Raw genomic sequence first — 24007 nt, forward strand, 5'->3', positions numbered from 1 at the left:
GTGAGACTTAAAAAGGGTGGGGTTAGTCAGGTGTTTCACTCTGGATTTGACAGAAGGGATTGAGGGGTAACGGTAATGGTCAGCAAAAGAGTACGCTTCCAGGTGGAGAAGGTGGTGGCAGATCAGGGGGGGTAGATATGTGATTGTGACAGGGGTGCTGGAGGGGAGGTTAGTGGCGCTGTTAAGTGTATACGATCCCTAGGATCGGTGGCGCAGTGGTAGCACTGCAGTCTCATGGCTCTGGGTCACTGTCCATGTGGAGTTTGCACATTCTCCCCGTGTTTGCGTGGGTTTCGCCCCCACAACCCAAAGATGTGCAAAGTAGATGGATTGAACACGCTAAATTGCCCCTTAATTGGAAAAAATGAATTGGGTACTCTAAAATTATTTTTTTAAAAGGAAAGTGTATACAGTCCCAATTGGGATTCGCAAAGGTGTTTGGTTCCATCCCTGACTTGGACACACACGAACTGATGGTGGGTGGGGGGGGGGGGGAAGAAAGAGAGACTGGAACTTGGTGCAGGAGCCAAGGTTGGACAGGTCACAGCTGCGCTTGCTGGTCCAATCGGGGGGGGGGGGCGAAGGCATTGGCTGGGCTAATGGTGGAAATGGGAGGGGTGGACACTTGGAGGTTTCTGCACCCGAGGGAACAGGGGTACTCATTTTACTCAGCAGTCCACAAGGTATACTCGCGGATCGACTTTTTCGTGGTGGGGAAGGCTTTGCTGGCTGGGGTTAAGGGGTCGGAATACTCTGCAATTGCAGTGTCAGATCATGCTCAGCATTGGGTGGATATGGTGCTGGAGAAGGGGGTAGGCCAGAGGCCGGGGTGGAAATTAGATGTGGGACTTTTGGGGCACCAAGTGTTCTGTGACAAAATTGAAAAGGTAATTAAGGAATATGTAGGTTTCAACTGTACGGGTGAGGTGTCGAAGGCAGTTGTCTGGGAGGCTCTAAAGGCAGTGGTGAGGGGTGAGGTGATTTTGTTTACGGCCAGGGTGGACAAAGAGGAGAGGTTGGAGCGGCAGAGGGTAATGGATGAGATGTTGGAGGTAGATAGTAGTTATGCAGAAGATGGGGACCATCTACCAGGAAGGCGGTGTGCCAACTGAGGCGAGCAAGGGGTGCAGTTTATGAACATGGAGATAAGGCGGGGTTGTATGTTAGCAGGTCAGCTCCAGGGGGAAGCAGCGGCAAGGGAAATTGTTCAGGTGAGGGATTGGGCAAGGAAGTTGGTTGTGGCTCCGGATCTGATTAACAAGGTTTTTGAGGAATTTTATGAGAGGTTGTACAGGTCAGAGCCACCCTGGGGGAGACCGTGAGATGCAGGAATTTCTAGATGGGTTAGAGTACCCGAGGTTAGGGGAGGGGGACAGGGCTACATTAGAAGGAGCGATAGTGGAGCAGGAGATAAAGGATGCGATTGGGAGGATGCAGTCGGGGAAGGTGGCGGGGCCGGATGGGTTTCCGGTGGAATATTATAAAAAATTCAAGGATAAGCTGGCACCCCTGATGGTGGGGATGGTTGAAGAGGTAATAGGGAAGGGGGTGTTGCCATAAACTTTGGGGCAGGCATCGATTTCCCTGTTGCTAAAAAAAGATAAGGATCCGACGGAGTGTGGGTCGTATAGGCCCATAATCGCTTCTGAATGTGGACGCAAAGGTATTGGCGAAGGTACTGGCGGGTAGGCTGGCGTGCCTCCCGAAGGTGATAGGTGAAGATCAGGCGGGGTTTGTGAGAGGGAGGCAGCTCTTTTCAAACATTAGAAGGGTATTGAACGTCGTTATGGCACCAGCAAAGGGGAAGGAAACAGAGGTGGTTGTGGCACTGGACGCTGAGAAGGCGTTTGACCGGGTAGCATGGGGTACTTGATGGCAGTTCTGGAGTGGTTTGGGATTGGACCAAGATTTGTGAACTGGGTAAAGCTACTATATAAAGGAGACTAGGGCAAGTGCCCGCACAAACAACATCAGCTCGAGATACTTTTCTCTCCATCGTGGGACTAGGCAGGGATGTTCTATGTCCCCGTCCCCCCCCACCCCACCACCGCTGGCCATCGCATTAAGAAGTTCAGGGGTATGGAAAGGAATAATGCGCGGGGGGATAGAGCATAGGGTGTCCTTATATGCCTATGATTTGCTGTTATACGTGTTGGAACCGACTGTGTCGATAGGGGGAATATTGGAGCTGCTTCGAGTGTTTGGGTCTTTCTCAGGGTACAAACTAAATCTAGATAAGAGTGAGTATTTTTGTGGTGTCTCGGCCAGGGGTGGGGAGCAGGAGTGGGCTGTCATTCCATAGGGCAGGGACTCACTTTAGATACCTGGGGGTGCAGGTTGCCCGGGGGTGGGGTGAGCTCCGCAGGTACAACATTTCTAGTTTGGTGGGGAGAGTGAAAGCTGACCTGGCAAGGTGGGATGGTCTCCCTCTGTCACTGGCAGGTCGGGTACAGGCGGTTAAAATGAACTGCTGCAGCAATTTCTGTTTATTTTTCAATGCCTGCCGATTTTCCTGCCAACGGCTTTTTTCAGAGCGATTGAGGGAAGGATTACTTTGTTCATATGGGGAGGGAAGACGGCCAGAGTTAGAAAGGTGCTGCTACAGAGGGGAAGGCAGGCAGGGGGTTTGGGTCTTCCGAACCTGATGTATTACTACTAGGCAGCAAATGTGGAGAAGGTGCGGAGCTGGGTCAGAGGGGTTCATTCCCAGTGGGTCAGAATGGAGGAGAGTTTGTGCAGGGGGTCGGGATTGAAAGCACTAGCGACAGCGCCGCTCCAGATAGCCCCGGGGAAGTACTCAGGGAGTCCGGTAATAATAGCTTCATTGAGAATTTGTAGGCAGTTTCGCCCACACTTCGGGTTGGGGGCAGGGTCAAGGGAAATGCCGATTCAGGGGAACCACAAATTTGAGCCAGGGAGATGGGATGGAAATTTTCAGAAATGGGAGGAGATGGGGATTAAGTCACTAAAAGATTTGTTTCTTAGGGGTCGGTTTGCAGGGCTGAAGGAGCTGGAAGCGAAGCATCGGCTGGAGCAGGGGGAAACGTTTAGATACATGCAGGTTCGAGATTTTGCCAGAAAGGAGATACAGAGCATCCCGGTGGAGCCAGCCTCCACATTGCTGGTGGAGGTGCTGACGACAGGGGGACTGGAGAAGAGGGTAGTGTCAGCGGTTTACGGAGATATTTTAGGAGAGGAGAAGGCACCACTGGAAGGGATCAAAGCAAAGTGGGAGGAAGAGTTGGGAGAGGATATGGAGGAGGGGTTCTGGTGTGAGGTGCTCCGGAGAATGCCTCCACCTCGTGCGCGAGGTTGGGGCTGATACAGCTGAAGGTGGTATACAGAGCACACCTCACGAGGGTGGGGAGGAGCCGATTCTTTGAAGGAGTGGAATGTGTGTGAACGTTGCGGAGGGGCCCCCGCTAATCACGTTCTTATGTTTTGGTCCTGTCCAAAGCTAGAGGATTACTGGAAGGAGGTTTTTAGGGTAATTTCTAAAGTGATGCATGCGAAACTGGACCCGGGCGGCCATATTCGGGGTATCGGACCAGCCATGGCTGGAAACGGGTGATGAGGCAGATGTTGTAGCCTTCGCCTCGTTGATCGCCCGAAGGCAGATCCTGATGGAATGGAGAGCAACCTCTCCACCCTGTGCCCTGGCGTGGGGACTTGTTGAAATTCTTGACTCTTCATGGGCATTATTCATCATGCACTTTCAAGAACTGGATAACATCGAACATTAGTTGGGGGTGGGCGGGCGGTGTGTGTTGATGGTGACTATGGGTAATTCCTTTTTGTCATTTGTTTATGTGAACATGCGGGCTAATGTTTGGGGTTTGGTGGGAGGATGGGGTCGTTGTTTTTGATATGGGGATTGACATATTTGTTACCGATTATTGTCTGTTGTTGGTGGGTGTGAATTTGGGAGAAAATGTGAAAATGGAGAATAAAAAATATTTTATGAAAAAAAACAATGCAAACTAACGCCACTTGGATAATTGCAGAGCAATTATTGCGCTTCTATGATTCAATTAATTAAAATAGTCATGGATTTAAGGGAATATGCTTAATATGATAAGCTCTTGCTGAAGTAAGAAAAAATTGTGACGAATAATGCAGTTTTTTGGTATAGGCAGACTAACAAAAGACATTTGATAAAGCATCAACTCTGGAGACCACATTTGTGGAAGTGTGTGAAGGCTTTGGAGAGAGTACAGAAAATATTTGAGAATGGTTCCAGAGTTAAGGAATTTCAGTTACATCGAGAGACTGGTGAAGCTGAGCTGTTTGCTTTAGAGAGTTTTTAAAAAAAATTTAGAGTATTTTTTTCAATTTAGCATGGCCAACCCACCTACCCTGCACATCTTTGGGTTGTGGGGGTGACACCCACGCAGACATGGGGAGAATGTGCAAACTCAACATGGAGAGTGACCCAGTGGCGGGATCGAATTCTCAGTGCCAAGGGGCAGTACTTTTGAGAGTTGAGAGAGATTTGACAGGTGTCCAAAATTATGACGGGTCTGGACTGAGTAGATCGGGAGAAACTGTTCCCATTGGCAGAAGGGTCAAGAAACCAAGCACACCAATTTAGGACAATTGAAAAAAGAACCAAAGGAAAAGCATTTTTTAAAATTTAAATGCAGCAAGTGGTTAGGGTCTGGAATACACTGCCCATGTGGTGAAAGCAGATTCAATCATGGCTTTCAAAAAGCGATTGCACAAAACCCAAAAAGGAAAATGGGGGGAAAAGCAAGAGTGGGACTAGCCGAATTGTTCTTACAAAGAGCAGGAAAGGACAAGACGGACTAAAGGCCGCTCTCTGGGCTCCAACCATTTTCTCATTCTAGGTCCCTCCAACATGGTGTTAACTATGGCTTCACAGGACTCTTGCACCCACAACCTTCTCACTTGGATGCAAGTCCCACTCCAGACTGAGAATAAAACACTAACTCTTGCCAACACTGCAAAGCACAGTCGAGCACCAATATCATCAAATGAAGCTCTTTCTTAAGCAAGGGTGTTACAAGTTCCTAAAATACCAGTCTAATGTGAATTTATAATGCATCCCCTTTGAAGTACTCCCTCCAGTTGTAGCACACCATGATTACACTATTGATAGATTGTTTCACGAAGGAATAGTTTTGAAGTAATTTCGCCACAACATGGAGGGTCTGGGCACAAACATACAAAAGAGTTTTAAAGAATAACTCCAGGAGAGAGACAAGTCCATTAGCATTCCAATGCAGTGTGCCAAGAACTGCTGTTAACCAGTCATGCATGCATACTAGACATTACTGATCAAAAGTGAAACGTGGCCACGTCTTCAAACTTAAATTTACAATACCAAAGCAGAGCATGACCACTTCAGATTTGATTATTTAAGTTACTGAAGTTATCTGGGTGTATTTATATAGCCAAAGTTCCAAATTTATTTGCAAGAAAGACTGCACAGCCTCAGTATTGTACTCTTCCATTTCCAGAGAACCTTAATGGAATAGTTATTGATTACTCAAACCTGTGATGTGACTGATAACCATCATGCAGCACTACACTGATATCAAACAGCAAAAGAAGGGCGAAGTTCATCCATGAGCGCATCAGGTTTCTTTCTGGCTTTCACAATGCATTGCTAACCTCATATGCCTTATAACTGTGTTACGCAACAGGGAAAAAACAATATTCTTCTAGTATCCAACAGTTTCACACCCCAAGATGTCAGCAAATTGTCAGTAAAAAAAAACACCAACATCATAAGTGTGTATATAACAAACAACTTGTATTTTTATAGCACCTGTAAGGTGATAAATAGTCCCAAAGACTATTTAAAAGACAAAATATGATAGCAGATATTAGCTGGATAAATTAAAAGTTTGAGCAAAGTAGGTTTTTAAAAAAATTTAGAGGGCAATTTTAATTTTTTTTTAAATTAAGGGGCAATTTTGCATGGCCAATTCACCTACCCTGCACATGTTTGGGTTGTGGGGGTGAGACCCATGCAGACACGGGAAGAACGCACAGAATCCTAACGGGGACCCGGGTCCTCAGTGCTAATCACTGTGCCACCCCACAAAGTAGGTTTTCAAATGAACATCTCAAAGAGGTGTAGGGAAGATACCCAGAGCTTAAGTCAGATGGAGGAAACTAAAGGCATAGCCTCCAATGGCAGAGCAAATAAAATTGGAGATGCTCAAGTAGCCAGAGTACAGATATCTCAGAAGGTGTAGGGCTGGAGGATATTACAGAGAATGAGGGGTGCGGTCATGGACAAATTTGAAAAAACAATTTGAATTTGAACAAACAAGACATTACATAGGAATTAGGAGCAGATGGAGGCAATTCAGCCCTTCACGCATGCTCCACCATTCAATCAGATCATGGCTGCTCTCTTCCTGTTCTCAAATCCACCTCTTCACCTCTTGCCCACATCCCTTTAACCCATTTTTATCAGAAATATATCTATCTCCTTGAAATCATGTAATGACTCAGATTCCAAGCGGCTCGCTAGCGCAGCAGTTAGCACTGCTGCCTCACGGCACCAAGGACCCGGGTTTGATACCGGCCCACTGTCAGTGTGGAGTTTGCACATTCTCCCCTTGACTGCGTGGGTCTCATCCCCACAACCCAATGATGTGCAGGGTAAGCAGATTGGCGACGCTAAAATTGCCCCTCAATAGGGAATAGAAAGAATTGGGTACTTTAAATTTAACAAAATACTCAGATTCCACCGCACTATGGGGCAGTGAGTTGCACAATTTCATCACACTCTGTGAGCAGTAGTTCCTTCTCATCTGTGTTCTAAATCTACTGCCTCTCAACCTACCCATATCTGTGACGTCTTGTTCTAGCTGCCCCACAAGGGGGAACATTTGGTCTCCATTTACTTTATCAACCCCACTTAGTATTTTACAGACCTCAATCAGATCCTCTCATCCTTTTAAACTCGAGAGCACAAGCCCAAACTGTTTAATCTCTCATGCCAACTCTTTCATCTCCAGAATCAATCCGGTGAATCTACTCTGAACTGCATCCAATGCCACCACATCCTTCCTCAAATAAGGAGACCAACACTGGACACAATATTCCAGATGTGGTCTCACCAACACCTTCTACAATTGCAATAACACTGATCTATTTTTACACTCCAGTCCTTTGGCAATAAATACTAACATTCCACTTGCCTTTTTAATTACATGCATGACTTTGACTGGAAGCAACATAGGTTAACAAGCAGTTGAATGGGTGGGATTTGGTCCAAATTAAGACATAAAATGCAGAGTTTTGGACGACCTCAAGTTTAGAAGGCAGAATATGGGAGACCAGCCAGGGTGGGTTAAAAGTGAAGTCTAAAGGCATCTAAGGCATGAATGGGGGTAATATTTATACTTTCCCATTGATAGAACTTTACAAGCTCTTTTACTGAAATTGAGTTACAATTGACTTTTGTTCCCAGCTGAAGATACTGCATTAAAAAAAACTGCAAAGACTGAATTAGATGTAAAATTCTTCAACGTCTGAGAATGCAAAAACCTATTCTACGCCGAGAGTTCACTCACCGCCCGAGTAGAAAAGTGCTACAAACGCGCGCAGCTAACTTTACATTATTACCACTACTGAGTCACAAGAAAGCATCTTCAGGTCCGGAACGAGATTGCACTGTGCAGCGCAAGTCTGCCAATGGAATTATTGGCCAGACACTTCCTCGGAAGCACTTGTGGGTACTTTGCAACTCTTGAACAAAAGCAATTATTTGAATTCCTACTTCTCACCTCTCTGGCTATACTGGCGAATATTGTGTTGCAGGAGTGAATATACACTCCCCTATTCATGTGCTGCTCCTTTCCTGTACGTGAACAGTTTGCATACAAACACACCAAGAAAGAAAATGAGTGGGAAATGCGAACACACACATTGCACATAACTGATCCATCATCAGCACACAGTATTACTGGCGAAGTTGTACGGGCAATGTCTATCCGCATTCCGCGGCACTGCTGTTTTGTTTATTAGGTGGGTGATTTTTGTCGTTGCACTGACCGGGTCCGTAGAATTTCTTCCCTTTGGTCACATCGAAGACTTTGCCGTTGACGGCGAGCAGGAGCCGCGGGTTCTGAACCCCGTCGTACTCACGCAGCTGCTCCAGGCTGAAATCGCGCTTCTTCATCTTGGGCAGCTCGGGCTCCTTGCTCTCAGTCTCCGAGCCGGCCCTCCTCCTCCGGTACAGTCTGTACATCCCGACCAAAGCCAGCAGCAGCAGGCAGACGTTAAACACCAGCCCGCCAACACCGAAACCGGCCATCCCGGCCGCTTCCTCCTCCTCCAGGGGCGGGCCGCCCCCCTCGCTGCCGCTGCTCCCTTCCACATTGTCCGCCATAATGCACGTTAGCAACCCCGCCAGCGGCGTGTACCCACTCCAGTATAGTGCCATCCCATTGGTGGCTCCTCCGCCAATCAAATGCCGCCCCCGCGGCCTGACGGGAATTGTAGTCCCCGAGCCAGTCGGCGCGCCTGCGCCCAATGGCCGCACGGCTTCGCGGTGACGACAGACGCTGAGCGCAGCGCGCAGGCGCATGCAGTCTGGCGCCAAAAGTGCTTCCTTTGCTGAAAGGGCACGTGGAGAGCTGAGGTAGACTAGTCTTAATCTAGCAGACAGATATTTTATATATAAAAATATGCTTTAGATAAACGTGTTTGTCCTTCCGTGTAATCTTTTCCCCTAATTTTGTTCATGGATCGATTCATTACCTCACTTAATTATTTGAAAATATATTCCATGTTCTCATCCTAATGGAGATGTATAAACATAAAAAATGTAAAAATACTGAGGCTTTGTAAAAATGGCAGTTTCTAGCAATGGTTAGGAAAGCATAAGGAAGGTAAGACCACCTCACATTAGTTTTTCTTAGGCCCCTCAGTAGTGGGGCCTGAGGCAAATCCCCAAAATATTTAACCCAAAAAGAAAATGCTGGAAAATCTCATTAGGTCTGGCAGCATCTGTAGGGGGAGAAAATAGTCCAGATGACCCTTTGTCAAAGCCCTAAATATTTACCCCATAATATTTGCCTTGTTTGGTCGCCGAAGATGATGAACAGTTCAAGACATAAGGAAGTCTTGTTAAGTGGCCAGGTAAATATATGTAGAAACAGCAAAGTTAAGGAAAAATACATCAAAAACATGATGAGAAGCAGAAGAGTTCTGAAAATGTGCCGAGAAAGAATAAATTAGAACAGGACTGAGACAAACCAAAATAAGCAACATTTAAGGGAGATGAACAGTAATCCAAAATGTAAAAGAGTGAATTGAAATTAAAATTGAGCATCAAATAAAATTAGAATATTGGAAGACAAGCACACAGAAATTTAGAAGAGCAGACAAAAAAGATTGTTGAGTGTGGGTGATCAGTAAGTAAATTCCCTCTGTAAGTAGTGTGGCCAGGCTAGTATTAGAGGCAACCTCCAGGGATTAGAGCTCAGAGCAGCATGGTAAGGAACAGCATTGATTTGATAAAATGAGCAAAGTGCTGGAGGAAATCAAGAGGAGATACAGGATAAAAGATTGATAGAGCAAGCAAAATTATAAAGTGAGCAAGCACAAAGCTACCTGAGAGATCTTATTAGTGAACATATACCAGATGCTGTCCAACCTGCAGAAAACTAAGGTTCCACTATAATTTTACCAGGCTGTCCTCCTCTCTGTCTTTCAAACTAGCTTTTCCAGATCAAAGAGAGATTGTGATCTTAAACAATTCATGCTCAGTGAATGATGTGTGCTGTAAAGGCAATACCTGAGGAATGGTGAGTGCCTGACTGAAGCTAGCACAGTACATATTGAGTAAAGGTTAAGAGGAATGCTGAAGGGTCCAGGTAGGAATTTAGTGGAAGTAGACCATGTAAGGATAAATGAGATTGCAAAAACATAAGGACCTTAAAAGACATCCATGAGAACTGGCTCAAGGATAGAGGATTGAAAATTATGTTCTCTAATATACTTACAGTATTTGGGAAAGGAAAGGAATTTATGAAAATTTGTGGAAATAATTGAATGGTTGCCAGCCTGTGTGAGCACAGCATTGTTACCCTCATACCTGGGAATCCTTCCCAAAAAAAAACTGATATAAGAGAGACGAGTTGTACCTAGGGACCAAAGAGGTTTTGAAGTAGCAATAAAACACATATTTATGGAAGGGAAGAAAAGGGGGGAAAATGTCAGGATTTCAGAAATTGTAGAATAAAAGGCAGTATCAGGTATGTTTGGACACGGTTAGCATGGTGGCGCAGTGGTTAGCATTGCTGCCTCACTGCGCTGAGGACCTGGGTTCGATCCCAGCCCTGGGTCACTGTCTGTGTGGAGTTTGCACATTCTCCCCGTGTTTGCGTGGGTTTCGCCCGCACAACCTAAAGAGTTGGAGGGTAGGTGGAATGGCCACATTAAATTGCCCCTTAATTGGAAAAAATGAATTGGGTACTCTAAATTTATTTTTTTAAAAGGTATGTTTGGACACAGATTACCAGACAAACATGAACCATGGCAGATACGGGGGACTATGTGACAATGGAACTGATAAGATCTATATACATGAATGTTAGAAGAGAGAACTTCAAAACATTACTAGTAAGTTGTTGCTAACTTTTGGTTGGTTCAATTGGCTGTTTTATAACCTTTGCTCTAGAGTCGCCAGGTATCTTTATGATCCCGCCACGAGGTTCAAGTTCAAGTAATGATCAATAACTCAACACACCAAGTAGTAAGATTCAAATCAAAGCACATTTATTATACACAGTAAATCACTACTCATGCATAAACTCTACTTTCTAGGCTATTTCTATATCTAACAGGCCTATACTTAGCTTCGGACTGGCCCACCAGGTTAGGGGAACAAATGGCCTTTCGTTCGGGTTCTGAGTCTGCGGGATTCAAAAGCTGGTATGGACTGGTAGCTAGGAGCGCCTACCTCGTAGCGAGCGTTGACTTGAGACGTACTTTCTTGGAGGCTGCTGGACAGTTCACTCTCAGTGGTTGCTTCACGTTGCTGAGTGACCCTGTCAAGAAGGACAATTTGAACTTGGGGGCTTTACTTTATAGTCCCCAGGGGCTTCCCGCCCTTCGGGGCGGGCCCCGTACCTGATTTAAAGTGATTGGACTTCGTTCCAATCCCTTGGTTCGATTTCTCCAATGCTGGAGCGGTTCCCTGATGGGCGGTCTTTAAGTGTCTTAACCTCTTTTGTGTTGGCTTCTGCTGGTGCCGAGGAGTCTGGCTTCGCTTTGTTTACCTTAAAATTTTCGATTGTTCCCGGGGATCGCTCATTACTATGTAGATGGCTGCTACATTACTATGCAGATGGTTGCTTGTATCGATGCTGTCTGGGTTTCTGCAGAGCCTAATACACAGTAAACTTGCCCCTGCTAGTTTTGCCTGTGTTGGCTGAATTTCCCTTCAGCCTTTGCAGTTCTCCATTTTAAGTCGGGAAGTGGCCAACTCAGGTGGCTACAAATTGATTTGCAACATTCATTTAAAACTATTTAAAAATAAACAAAGTAGATTGACCTATTTTGTTTATTTTTATTTCTATGTGGCATGTTTTCTAAAGGGTTTACGATATGTCTCACTCTTTAATCTGTATCTTACCCAAAATTTATTTTATGCTAATTGGTCCATTGAGAGAACTGAAGGGGTCCAGAAAACCTCGGCCCCATTTTGATGACCCATCAACAACAGTAACTCGTAGTCATATAGCACCTTTTTGATAACAAAATGTCCCAGGGTATTTCCCAGGGCATTATAAAACAAAATAAAACGTAAGGATGTATTAGTGGATTCTTAACTCTTGAAAAGATCAAATCTGAACTGAGGGGAAAGATGGAGGGGTTCTACAATTCATGGGCGTTATTCATTCTGCACTTTCGAGAATTGGATCACATTAGGGAGATTAGGGGCTGGGAGGGTTGGGGGGAGATGGACTGTATGTGTTAATGGTGATTATGGGTGATTCCTGATTCCTTTTTGTCATTTGTTTATGTTAACATGCGGGCCAATGTTTGAGGTTTGGTGGGAGGATGGGATCGTTGTTATTGATATGGGGATTGACATTACATTCGTTACTGATTATTGTTTATTGTTGGGTGTAAATTTGGGAGAAAATGTGAAAAAGGAGAATAAAAAATATTTTTTTAAAGGATGTATTAGTGCAGATGATCAAAAGCTTGGTCAGAGGTTGAGATAGATGGTCACACATTCGGGAGTTGACAGCACCTACAAGGACTTTTGTGAGGAAAGATATTGGAGATGAGGCAATGGTTTGCAATGATGGAGGTCAGCGGCTGATTTTTGAGGAGAGGGATGATGATGGAACATAGAAAATATGAAGAAGCAACACAGATACTTTCTGACAAATGACATGTATGTCACATTATATTTTTGTGAACAATGGGATATATTTCCTAATATTTTTATTAGGAGGGATATAATGCCTCAACAACGGACTTCAATAATATATAATAATAATCGCTTATTGTCACAAGTAGGCTTCAATGAAGTTACTGTGAAAAGCCCCTAGTCGCCACATTCCGGCGCCTGTTCGGGGAGGCCGATACGGGAATTGAACCCGTGCTGTTGGCATTGTTCTGCATTGTTCTGCATTACAAGCCAGCTGTCTAGCCCACTGTGCTAAACCATCCCCAATGGCAGCATGTAGAAGAAGGTCTCCACCACCAGCATCTCAGCTTCTCAGGAAGGGAGATAACGGTGACCCTCAAAAAGTCTGTTGAGAATGCCCAGAGCCTGAGAAGAGAGACATTGGGAAGGGTATCGGAGGCGGTGAAAGAGCATGGAGAGGTGCTGAAGGGGTTGGAGGAGACCTTGTCTTGACATAGCGACCAAATAGCTTTGCTGGAAGGCAGAACCTCAGGATTGAGGGGTTGCCGGAGGGTCCGAGGCCAACCAAGTACTTTGCCCATATGTTTGTAAAGTTGTTGGGGGGATGAACTGATGTCACCTCCTGAGGCGGATAGGGCCCACCGAACAATTTGGCTGAGGCCACGGGTGAACGAGCGGCCATGGGATGATAGTTTGTTTCTACAGCTACCGGATGAAGGAGTGCGTCCTGAAATGGGCCAAAGAAAACTGGGATATGAGGTGGGTAGGAAGCCGGGGATGAGCCAGCAAAGAGACGCGAAGCCTTTAATAGGGCAAAGTTGACGTTGTACAAAAGCGGAGTGCGTTTTGGTGTGGTGTACCTGGTGTGATGGAGAGTCACAATCAACTCGAAGGATCACCTTTTTGAGATGGCAAAGGAGGCGAACGGATGCTTTTGTCAAAGAACAAGGACTTGGACTGAATTGAGTAAGTTTGAACAGAACTTTAATGGGTGTTGATGGGACGGATTGTTTGGAGATGTTTTAATATGTTTGTATATATGTTTGGTTAACTGCCTCACTGGATTCGATCCTGGCCCGGGGTCACTGTTCTTGTGGAGTTTGCACATTCTCCATTCTCCCCATGTCTGGTGGGTCTCACCCCTACAACCCAAAAAGATGTGCAGGGTAAGTGGATTGGCCACGCTAAATTGTCCCTTAATTGGAAAAGAAGTTGGGGGTAATGATTAAGGCAGCAATGTGGAGTAAAAAATGGCCCATGGTGGAAGGTTAAGAATTGTAAAGGCTTTGGCTTCATAAGGAGATTGTTGGCTGCAATACTAGACTTGGGCATGCTTCAATTGATTCTTGGGGATGAAGGGGGGTGGGGCGGAGAGAGAGAGAGAGAGAGGGGTTCAGCATCCAGCATGGAGGCTGGATGTGGGGTTATTGGTGGATTTGGGATTCTGAGGACTGATATCAAGGGCCACAGACGAGTACATGGGGTTTCATGGGAACGGGTGAAATAAAAATAAGTAATTTATGAATACATTTTTAAAAAATGCATTTTTTAATACAAACTTGTATCAAAGCAAGTTACAGCAAGTAAACACCCCGGGAAACATACTTCCCGACAATCAACCGTATAGTCTGTACAGATTTTCCCCCTTTTTCACCACCCCCCCACATCTCCCCATCACCCACACATCCATCCCCCCCCACCCACCCATACGACGAATAGCTCCTCAAACACGGTCACAAATATCCCCCACCTTTTCTCCAACTCCCCCGCTGAGCCCCTTAACTCACACTTTATCTTCTCTAACCGCAGGAAGTCATATAGGTCACCCAACCATGCGAAGCCGACCACCACTCCAGCAAAATTTGTCCCCGTGCAATCAGAGAGATGAAGGCCACGACATCGGCCTACCTCCTCTCCATGAACTCCGGCTCCTCTGAAACCCCAGATATCACCGCCAAAGGGTCTGGGTCCACCTCCTCCTCCACTATCCTGGCTAAGACTGTGAACACTCCAGCCCAGAATCTTCCCAATTTTTCGCAACCCTAGAAATTCGCTGGCCCCCACCCACACCTCTCACACTCATCTGCTACCCCCTGAAAGAACCCACTTATTCTCACCTGAGTCATATGCACCCTGTGCACCACCTTAAACTGTATCAGGCTCGTCAGTTGCAGCAGATGATGATGAAGCTCAGGCGATATGATTTTGCTCTGGTCTATACACCAAGGAAAGACCTAGTTGTGGTGGATACCTTATCCAGGGCGACCACTGATGATGAAACATCAGAACCCGAGATAGTCCAAATAGTGGAATCTCAAGCCTGTTTCTTTAACGAGATACCACCAGTGTCTCACTGCAAACTACAGACATTCAAAGCCGAAACTGAAAAGGATTTGACGCTCCAGAAGGTGAAACAATACCTAAAAGAAGGATGGCCTGCTGGATGTCGATCTGCCTTTTGAGATATAAGAGATGATCTTTCTACAGTAGATGGTTTCCTGCTCAAGGGAGATAGGATTGTGATTCCTGCCAGTTTATGTTTAGGGATTCTGCAGCAGATTCACGAGGGTCATCAAAAAGTGTCGTAGGAGGACCAGACAGTTGGTTTATTGGCCGGGAATAAACAGAGATATCAACCAATATGTTCAAGTATGTACAATTTGTCAGATGCATCAGCCAGCACAGAGCAAAGAACCCATGCACGAGATGGAAATCGTTATCAGTCCAAGGAGCAAAGTGGGCGTGGATTTATTCTATTTCCAGGGTCATGACTATGTCGTAGTCATAAACTATTACTCCAACTTTCCAGAGGTGATGATGCTGAATGATTCGATTGCCAGATCGGTAATAAAGGCAACAAAATCAATTTTTGAATCCCATGGGATACCTCTCAACATTGTCTCTGACACTGGTCCGTATTTCTTGAATTGGGAGTGGACACAGTTTGCAGAGCAATATAATTTCAATCATATTATTTCCAGCCCATGTTATCCTTAATCAAATGGAAAAGCAGAGAAAGGAGTAGGGATAATAAAGAAATTATTCCGCAAAGCGATTGATGATGTGAAGATATATCATTGGCGTTGTTAGCGTACAGAGCGACACCACTGACAACTGGATTATCCCTGCTCAGATGTTAATGGATAGATGACTACGCACCGCATTACCAGAGATCCCCATTCCTGAAATGGATAATAGAGAGTACGTGAACTTATCACAGCAATGAAAAAGAAGCAACAAGGGGTCTAGGATAAACAAACCAAACCTCTGTCTTAACTTCGAGAAGGTGACTTCATATAAATTCAGAATCCAGAAGGAGGATGACACCACGTTGCAAAAGTTCTGAAACAAGTAGCACCAAGGTCATACTTAGTAAATACAGAACAGGAGAAACAGACGAGCATTGCTGCGTGTCAAGCATAAAGTTTACCTCAGCTTCCAAATGTTAGAGCACCTGACAACATATTCAAGGACGGTGCCTTTCCAAATCCTTACTTAATGCAGACACAGCAAGACGATGTGGCAGAGCAATCGAATACCTTGACCATTCCGTTAAGAAGATCTACAAGAAGAAGACCATCAGAGACACTTAATTTGTGTTGACTGGATAATGAAACATTTGCTCAGCTAAGTGATGTAAAAGTTATTTATGAATTAATGTACAGGATTATAGCGAGTTTATGATAAATACTAGCAAATATTCAGAGTCACACCTTAAATGTAATGGTTAAAGAAAATATCACAACCAATGTTACAATAATTTTCTTTTACAAAGAAAGGGGGATGTGGCATTATCATAACTATCAGAACTGCGAGGGTAAATGGGGTGTCGAGAGTAGCCACTAGAGGGAGCTACAGTTACAACTATATAAGACAGTGATGCTAAGCCTTGGGGGAATGTGTGTGCAAGAGTTAGCTAATGAGAGTCAGAAGTACAGATTATGTAAGTGAGTGCAGATCATAGTTTAAACCAGTAGTGGGATTAGCTGTAGATGTGTTTATCATAGAATTTACAGAGCAGAAGGAGGCCATTCGGCCCATCGAGTCTGCACCGGCTCTTGGAAAGAGCACCCTACCCAAGGTCAACACCGCCACCCTATCCCCATAACCCACTAACCCCACCCAACACTAAGGGCAATTTTGGACACTAAGGGCAATTTATCATGGCCAATGCACCTAACCCGCACATCTTTTGACTGTGGGAGGAAACCGGAGCACCCGGAGGAAACCCACGCACACACGGGGAGGATGTGCAGACTCCGCACAGACAGTGACCCAAGCCAGAATCGAACCTGGGACCCTGGAGCTGTGAAGCAATTGTGCTATCCACAAGGCTACCGTGCTGCCCAGTTTGCTGTGTAGTTTAGATGTTATTAATTAACTGTGTATTGTTTTGGAGTACGTGTCGAATCCAAGTTAGTCGTGATAATAAATTTACAGCTTTGATTAAGTTAAAGCTATAATGTGGGGCTGGATTCTCAGCACCCGACGCCGAAAGCGCGGCCAGCGCAGGAGCAGAGAATCCATATTCCTGCACAGAATCGGGACCGGTTGCCGGTTCCCTGATTCTGCGGGCTCTGAAAAATCAGTGTACTCGGAGAGTTTGCCACGCCGCTTATGACCTACCTGGGGCCATTGCCAGAGGCTCGCTCCACCATTCTCCGACCCCTACCGGCCGAAGTCCGACGACATGGACCTAATGTGGTCCAGCCGGTTGGGATACTCGCGTGGCAGCTGCGGATTCAGCCTGCGGCCGCCCTGGTCAGGGACGGGCCGATTGGAGGGTGGGGGGAGCCTTATATGTGGCCGGGGAATGTTTGTGTGGGCGGGTTTGTTTTCAGGGTCCAGCTCCGTGGGTCGAGACCGCCATGGAGCATGGCGCAGCTGCTGGAGGCCGCCGCCATGCGCATGCGTGGCCTCCGATCAGGAATCTGTAGTAAAAGCTGCTAGATCTATACCGGGCCCCTGCTAGCCCCCTGCAGGGCTGGGAATATGTGGCCCTTTCACGCCAGTTTTTCTGGCGTGAAACTCCACAGTTTTGTCGCCGGCGTGGGGACATAGTCCCAATAACGGAGAATCCATCCCGTGGTCTTTGTGAACACTATGTCAACTATCCTGAAATAAGCAAAACAAAGAACACCACAACTGGAGCCGTGATCTTCTCAAAGGGAACAAAGTCCCTGAGCGAGCGTGTTTAGCTACGTGTTTCCCGGCACTCGCAGTGCTAAGAAACACATGGCTATTCAGCGCAATTCGCTTTGAATAAAGGGCCTGAATGGGGAACGCGCGGCCAAGGCCGCACATAGCCCCGTTATTCCGCTCGCCGGAACTCCCCGTTATAGTGAGAGTTGGAACACCATTTAAAAATGGTGTCCCGATCTCCAAAGCTCCCCAAAAAATGCCCGGCCTCCCCTCAGCCCGAACGAAATATGGGAGGGTAACCCGGCCCTCCAAAGTCCTGGGTGCATGCCTGGCACTGCCAGCTGGCAGGGACACTGCCAAGGTGTGAGTGCCAGGCTGGCACCCAGATGGCACTGCCAGAGTGCGAGGCTGGCCCTGCCAGGGTACCCAGATGACACCAGCAGCGCCAAGGCAAAGGGCATGCAGCTGGAGCCTCCGATCCCCTTAGGGACCCCCATGAGTGCCATTCTGTCTGGTCCCCGTTTGTTGGGACCAGTATCAAATGGCGCACACACGAGGTCCCTGAGGTGACGGGATTGAATCCCAAAACCTCGGGTACCTCGGGAATCTGCACAAAGAGTGAGGCTTAATGCCTCGCTCTAATATGCAGATTTGCCAAAATGTGATCCTGCCCATTGTGGGGGGGATTCACCTTCAACACCTTGCGAGATTGCGTTGAATCTCGTGAGGTGTTGTGAGCCGGGTAGATCCTGGGAGTGTGGTCTCCCGGCTTTCAAAGGCCACGCTGCACCGTGGCACGCTGCTTTTCCGGCACAGTGTGGCCAGAGGATCATGCCCTGGGTCTTCATTCAGCCAGCTAAATTGCCCTGAGTGTCCAAAAAGTTTAGGTGGGATTACTGGGTTACGGGGATAGGGTGGAGGTGTGGGCTTGAATAGGGTTTTCTTTCAAGGGCTGGTGCAGACTTGATGGGCCGAATGGCCTCCTCCTGCACTGTAAATTCTACGATTCTATGATATCAGAAGCAATTAATCAAATGGGGTAGGTATAATGGCAGCTAAATGAAGTATATCAGCATTTCCTAGAATCAATCAAGATTGGATAGATCCCGCATTAGAAACACAGAAAATAGCAGCAGGAGTAGGTCATTCATTATTTTTAATTTTTTTTAATGAATTTAGAGTACCTAATTTTTTTTTTCAATTAAGGGGCAATTTAGCATGGCCAATCCACCTAACCTGCATCTTTGTATTGTGGGGGTTAGGGTTAGTAAGCATGCTTACTTTCAGCGACTGGTGTACAAGGACACCCAGATCTCGTTGTACTTTCCCCTCTCAAACTATAGCTATTCAGATAATCTGGCTTCCTGTTTTTGCTACCAAAGTGGATAACCTCCCATTTATCCAGATTATACTGCATCTGCTGTGCATTTGCCCAGTCGCACAACTTGTCTAAATCACACTGAAGCATCTCTGCATCCTTCTCACAGCTCACCCTCCCACCCAGCTTTGCGTCATCTGCAAATTTGGAGATATTACATTTAGTCATTGTGCCAGGCATGCTATCAATCAAAAGAATAAAGACTGTCCATGTCCTTCTATCTTAATTTCAAACAAATTCGAAGGCTGTGCAAAAGCACTTCAGCTCAACCAATTTTTTTCATTCATTGTGGGCACCGCCGGCTCTGCAAGCATTTATTGTCCTTGAGAAGATGGTGATATGCTGCTTGAACTGCTGCAATCCACGTGGTGCAAGTACACCAACAGTGTTGTTAGGGAGGGAGTTCCAGGACTGACCCAGCGACCGTGAAGGAACATCGATATATTTCCAAGTCAGGATAGTGAGTGACTTGGAGGGGAACGTCCAGAGATGGTGGTGTTCCCACGTATCTGCTGCCCTTGGCCTTCTTGATGGCAGTGGTCGTGGGTTGGAAGGTGCTGTCTAAGGAGCTTTGGTGAGTTCCTGCAATGCATCTTGTAGATAGCACACAGTGTCTAGCTGCCCCTGTGTATCGGTGGTGGAGGGTGTGGATGAGGTGCCAATGAAGTGGCTGCTTTGTCCTGGATGGCATCAAGCTTCTTGAGTGTTGTTGGAGCTGCGCTCATCCGGGCAAGTGGGTGTATTCCATCACACTTCAGACTGATTGGCTTTTAGATGGTGGACTGTCTTTGGGGAGTCAGGAAGTGAGTTATTCGTTTCAGGATTTGTAGCCTCAGCCAAGAATTTGAATTGACTTTTGTTTTTTATTTATAAAAAGTGTCTTTTTAAATTGAATCAATTGCACAAAGATGTACATTTGGAAATGCTACAATCGCTGAAATGTTCTCTTAAATATTTTGAAACAATTTATAAATGGCAAAGCAGTTTTTATTCCCCAGAATAGAAAATGGCTGATTTGCACGTTGTATTTCATGCTTAATGGGTTATGGTGCATTGGATACAGAAAGGGTGAAGAAAAGCAAACAGCAAAAAAGGTTTGCCTTCAGATAATTTTCAAGGGAATCCCTCAAGAAGTAGTCTGAAACTGAATTGTACAATAACTTTTGTAATTTGATTGTCATACAAGACAAGAGGCTCTGCTTAACTTGGTGAGAGAAACCTGAAGTAATCAGCAGCTTGTTTTTGTGTACCTGTTTAATGTGGTATAATGTTCCAAGATATATGGGTGGCATAGTGGTCAGCACTGCTGCCTGACAGCAGCAGGGACTTGGGTTCAATTCCGACCTCGGGCGACTGCCTGTGTGGAATTTGTAGGTTCTTCCCGTGTCTGCGTGGATTTCCTCCGGGTGCTCCAGTTTCCTCCCACAGTCCAAAGATGTGCAGGTTAAGTGGTTTGTCCATGCTAAATTGCCCTAGATGGGGTTACAGGGATAAAGTGGGGGATTGGGTATAGGTAGGGATCTCTTTCAGAGGGTCAGTACAAACTCGATGGGCCGAATGGCCTCCTTCTGCACTATAGGAATTCTATGAAATGTAATTGGGCAAAAGTTGACATGGCAAAAAAAGGAGACATTAGGACTGGTGACCAAAAGCTTGGTTAGAGAGATGGGTTTTCAGAAACCATTTACATGAAGAGAGAGGCAGAGATGTGGAGGAGCTTGGGGCAGGAATTCCATGTGATCACCAGTGGAAGAGTGACAAGATGGCACGGTGGCACAATGGTTAGCACTGCTGCGTCACAGCATCAGGGACCCAGGTTCACATCCAGCCTTGGGTGACTGTGTGGAGTTTGCACTTCTCCCCGTATCTCCGTGGGTTTCCTCCCACAATCCAAAGGTGTGCAGGTTAAGTGGGGTTATGGGGATAGAGCGAGGGAGTGGGCCTAGATGGGATACTCCTTCAGAGGGTACTTTCAGTCTCAATGGGCCAAATGGCCACCTTCTGCACTTTCGGAATTCTATTTTTGGGTTGTGGGGGTGAGACCTACGCACACACGGGGAGAATGTGCAAACTCCACATGCACAACAACCCAGGGCTGGGTTGGAATCTGGGTCCTCGGCACAGTGCTAACCAGTGCACCACCGTGCTGCCCCATCTTTGAATATTTTGAAGGCAGAGCTAGCGGAACTGTTGATTAACAAGGCGGTGAAGAGTCATCAGGGGTAACAGGATTGTGGGGTTGAGATTACAATCAGATCAACCATGATCGTATTGAATGGCAGACCAGGCTGGAGTGGCCCACACCTGCTCTAAATTTGTAAGTTCATATGAAGATCTGAAAAAATGTTGGCAAGCTAGAAATACCGCTTCAGAAGATGAGAATACTATAAAACAGCATCATGCCCAGTGAAGGTGTATTATATTCATAACTTTTAAGATTCCATGTGGTTACTGTTCCTTTTAAAAATGTTCATTTCAATATGTTGCTGCAAAGATGACCACTGAAGGTCAGCTGCCCTGGCTTGTATGTTCAAAAACACTCATTATATAACAGACAAAAGGGTACATCCCTGACAAAAAGGTGTCAACTACATCTAACACAAGGCCATTCCGGAATTGAATAAGTCTTTTTTTTGAAACAGAGGTGATTGTCTTAACCTCCTTCAGGGTTAATGTAATTTATTAATGAAAATAATCATGCATTTTAGCAGGATTAGGCGAATTCAGTTGTTATGAAGAATGGTTCAATGTTTGGTTGGTTGAAACTTTTATCCCAATATTTGGACATTAAAAAAAACATACAGATGTGGAACAAAATGGAGATCAGGAGTTAAAAACTGAGCAGAGTTGGTTCATCGGGTGTTTCAAATGTGGAAATACGGATTACGGCTTTAGTGTCTAATTTAGAGGTTGCTGAGTGCAGAGGGTAAAAAGTAATAGCACAGTGGAGTTTGCACATTCTCCCTGTATTTGTGTGGGTTTCACCCCCACAACCCAAAGATGTGCAGGGTAGGTGGATTGGCTATGCTAAATTGCCCCTTAATTGGAAAAAATGAATTGGTTGCTATAAATTTTTTTTTTTTTTAAATGCAAAATCAAAGTACAATTTAAAAAAATAAAATTAGAGTGTCCAATTTTATTTTGGTAAATTTAAGAGGCAATTTAGTGTGGCCAATCTACCCACCCTGTACATCTTTGGGTTATGAGGATCATAGAATTTACAGTGCAGAAGGAGGCCATTCGGCCCATCGCATCTGCATCGGCCCTTGGAAAGACCACCCTACTCAAGCCCACACCTCCACCCTATCCCCATAACCCAGTAACCCCACTTAACCTTTTTGGACACCGAGACTTCCGGTTGTGGCTATGCGGAGCTAAGCCGCACGATTCGGCAGCTCCCGCTATTACGGACTTTCGGGCTCGCTAGAGGAGCCCCAATGGAATTTTTTCGAAGACAACCCGTGGGGAAGGGAAGAGAGAGGTCCCCCTCCAACTTTTATGGACCAGACCAGAAGTGCAACGGCCAAAAAAGCGGCATTGGAGCAGCGGGAGAAGCGAGGGAAAAAAACCAAAATGGCGGCGGCCGGGGACAAATTAGAGTGCGGGCCGGAGCTGCAGGAGTTCATCAAGCGATGCTTCGAGGAGCTGCGCAAGGAGATGCTAGCGCCTATGCTTTCGGCAATTGAAGGACTAGGGATCACCCAGAAGGCCCACGAGGTACAGAAAAGAGTTAGTGAGAATGAGGACGAGCTCTTGGGCCTGGCGGTGAGAGTGGAGCAGCACGAGGCGCTACACAAGAGGTGGGCGGGAAGACTCGAAGACCTGGAGAACAGGTCGAGGAGAAAGAACCTGCGGATCCTGGGTCTCCCTGAAGGAGTGGAGGGGGCCGATGCCGGGGCATATGCGAGCACGATGCTTGGGGCGATGATGGGCGCGGAGGCCCCTTCGAGGTCGCTGGAGCTGGACGGGGCACACCGGGTGCTGGCGAGGAAGCCCAAGGCAAATAAGCCGCCGAGGGCGATGGTGGTGAGGTTTCACCAGTTCACGGACAGAGGGTCCTGAAATGGGCCAAGAAGGAGCGGAGCAGTAAGTGGGACAATGCAGAGATCCGAATATACCCGGACTGGACCGAATATACCCGGAGGTTGCAAAGCGGAGAGCGGGTTTCAACCGGGCCAAAGCGGTGTTGCACCGGAAAGGAGTGAAATTCGGAATGCTGCAGCCAGCGCGACTGTGGGTCACATTCAAGGACCAACACTATTACTTCGAAACGCCTGAAGAGGCGTGGACCTTCATACAAACCGAAAAATTGGACTCTAACTGAGGGTTTGTGAGGGTGGGGGGGGATGTTTGAGGTTTGATGTGTGATGGTTGTTGTCTATAGGGGGTCAATCACGCGCAGGAAATGTTACATGGGCTGGGGGAGAGAGACAAGGTCGCGACAGGAGCTGCGCCAGAGGGGGCGGAGCGGGCTTTGGAAAGTGCGGGGTTTTTCCTGCGCGCGGGAAGAAAGGCGTGAAGGGGAACGAAGGAACGCATATTGATTGGGAGACTCCCACATGGGGAGGTCAATGGGACGGCGGGGGAAGCCGGGGTCAGCAGGTTTCAGCTGACTTATGTGAGTGACATGGGGGGAGCAAAAAAGCTAGACGGGTCTAGCGGGGGTGGGGGGGGGGGGGGGGTGGGGGAGGGTTGCTGCTGCACTGGCCGAAAGGGAATGGGACATAGAAGAGGTGGTCGGGACGGGGGTCCCCCGTCTGGGGGACTGGAGGGTGAGGGAGGCGCGGACACGGGACTGGCCCAGAAAAGGAGATGGCTAGTTGGCGGGAGAGGGTGGGGGGGGGGGGTGAGAGCCCCTCCAATCTGGCTGATAACATGGAACGCGAGGGGCCTGAATGGGCCGGTGAAGAGGGCTCGAGTGTTCGTGCACCTAAAGGGACTGAAGGCAGACGTGGTCATGCTCCAAGAGACACACCTGAAGGTGGCGGACCAGGTCAGGTTAAGAAAGGGATGGGTAGGACAGGTATTCCACTCGGGACTGGACGCGAAGAATAGAGGGGTGGCAATATTGGTGGGAAAGTGGGTGTCATTTGAGGCCAAGACTATCGTAGTGGACA

At 46.7% G+C, this 24007-nt stretch overlaps 1 protein-coding gene across 1 annotated transcript in view; it reads right to left on the reverse strand.

Annotated features, from left to right (window-relative positions):
- Nucleotides 1-8405, reverse strand: part of LOC140408446 (membrane-associated progesterone receptor component 2-like) — an 85503-nt gene extending 77098 nt beyond the window's left edge. The window contains exon 1 of the mRNA XM_072495654.1: nt 8035-8405. Coding sequence (XP_072351755.1) covers nt 8035-8371 — 337 coding nt within the window. The 5' untranslated portion in view covers nt 8372-8405. The remainder of the gene's footprint in view (nt 1-8034) is intronic.
- Between the last annotated feature and the right edge of the window lie 15602 nt (nt 8406-24007).

The sequence above is a fragment of the Scyliorhinus torazame genome, chromosome 3 (assembly GCF_047496885.1).
Source record: "Scyliorhinus torazame isolate Kashiwa2021f chromosome 3, sScyTor2.1, whole genome shotgun sequence".
Classification (NCBI taxonomy): Eukaryota; Metazoa; Chordata; class Chondrichthyes; order Carcharhiniformes; family Scyliorhinidae; genus Scyliorhinus; species Scyliorhinus torazame.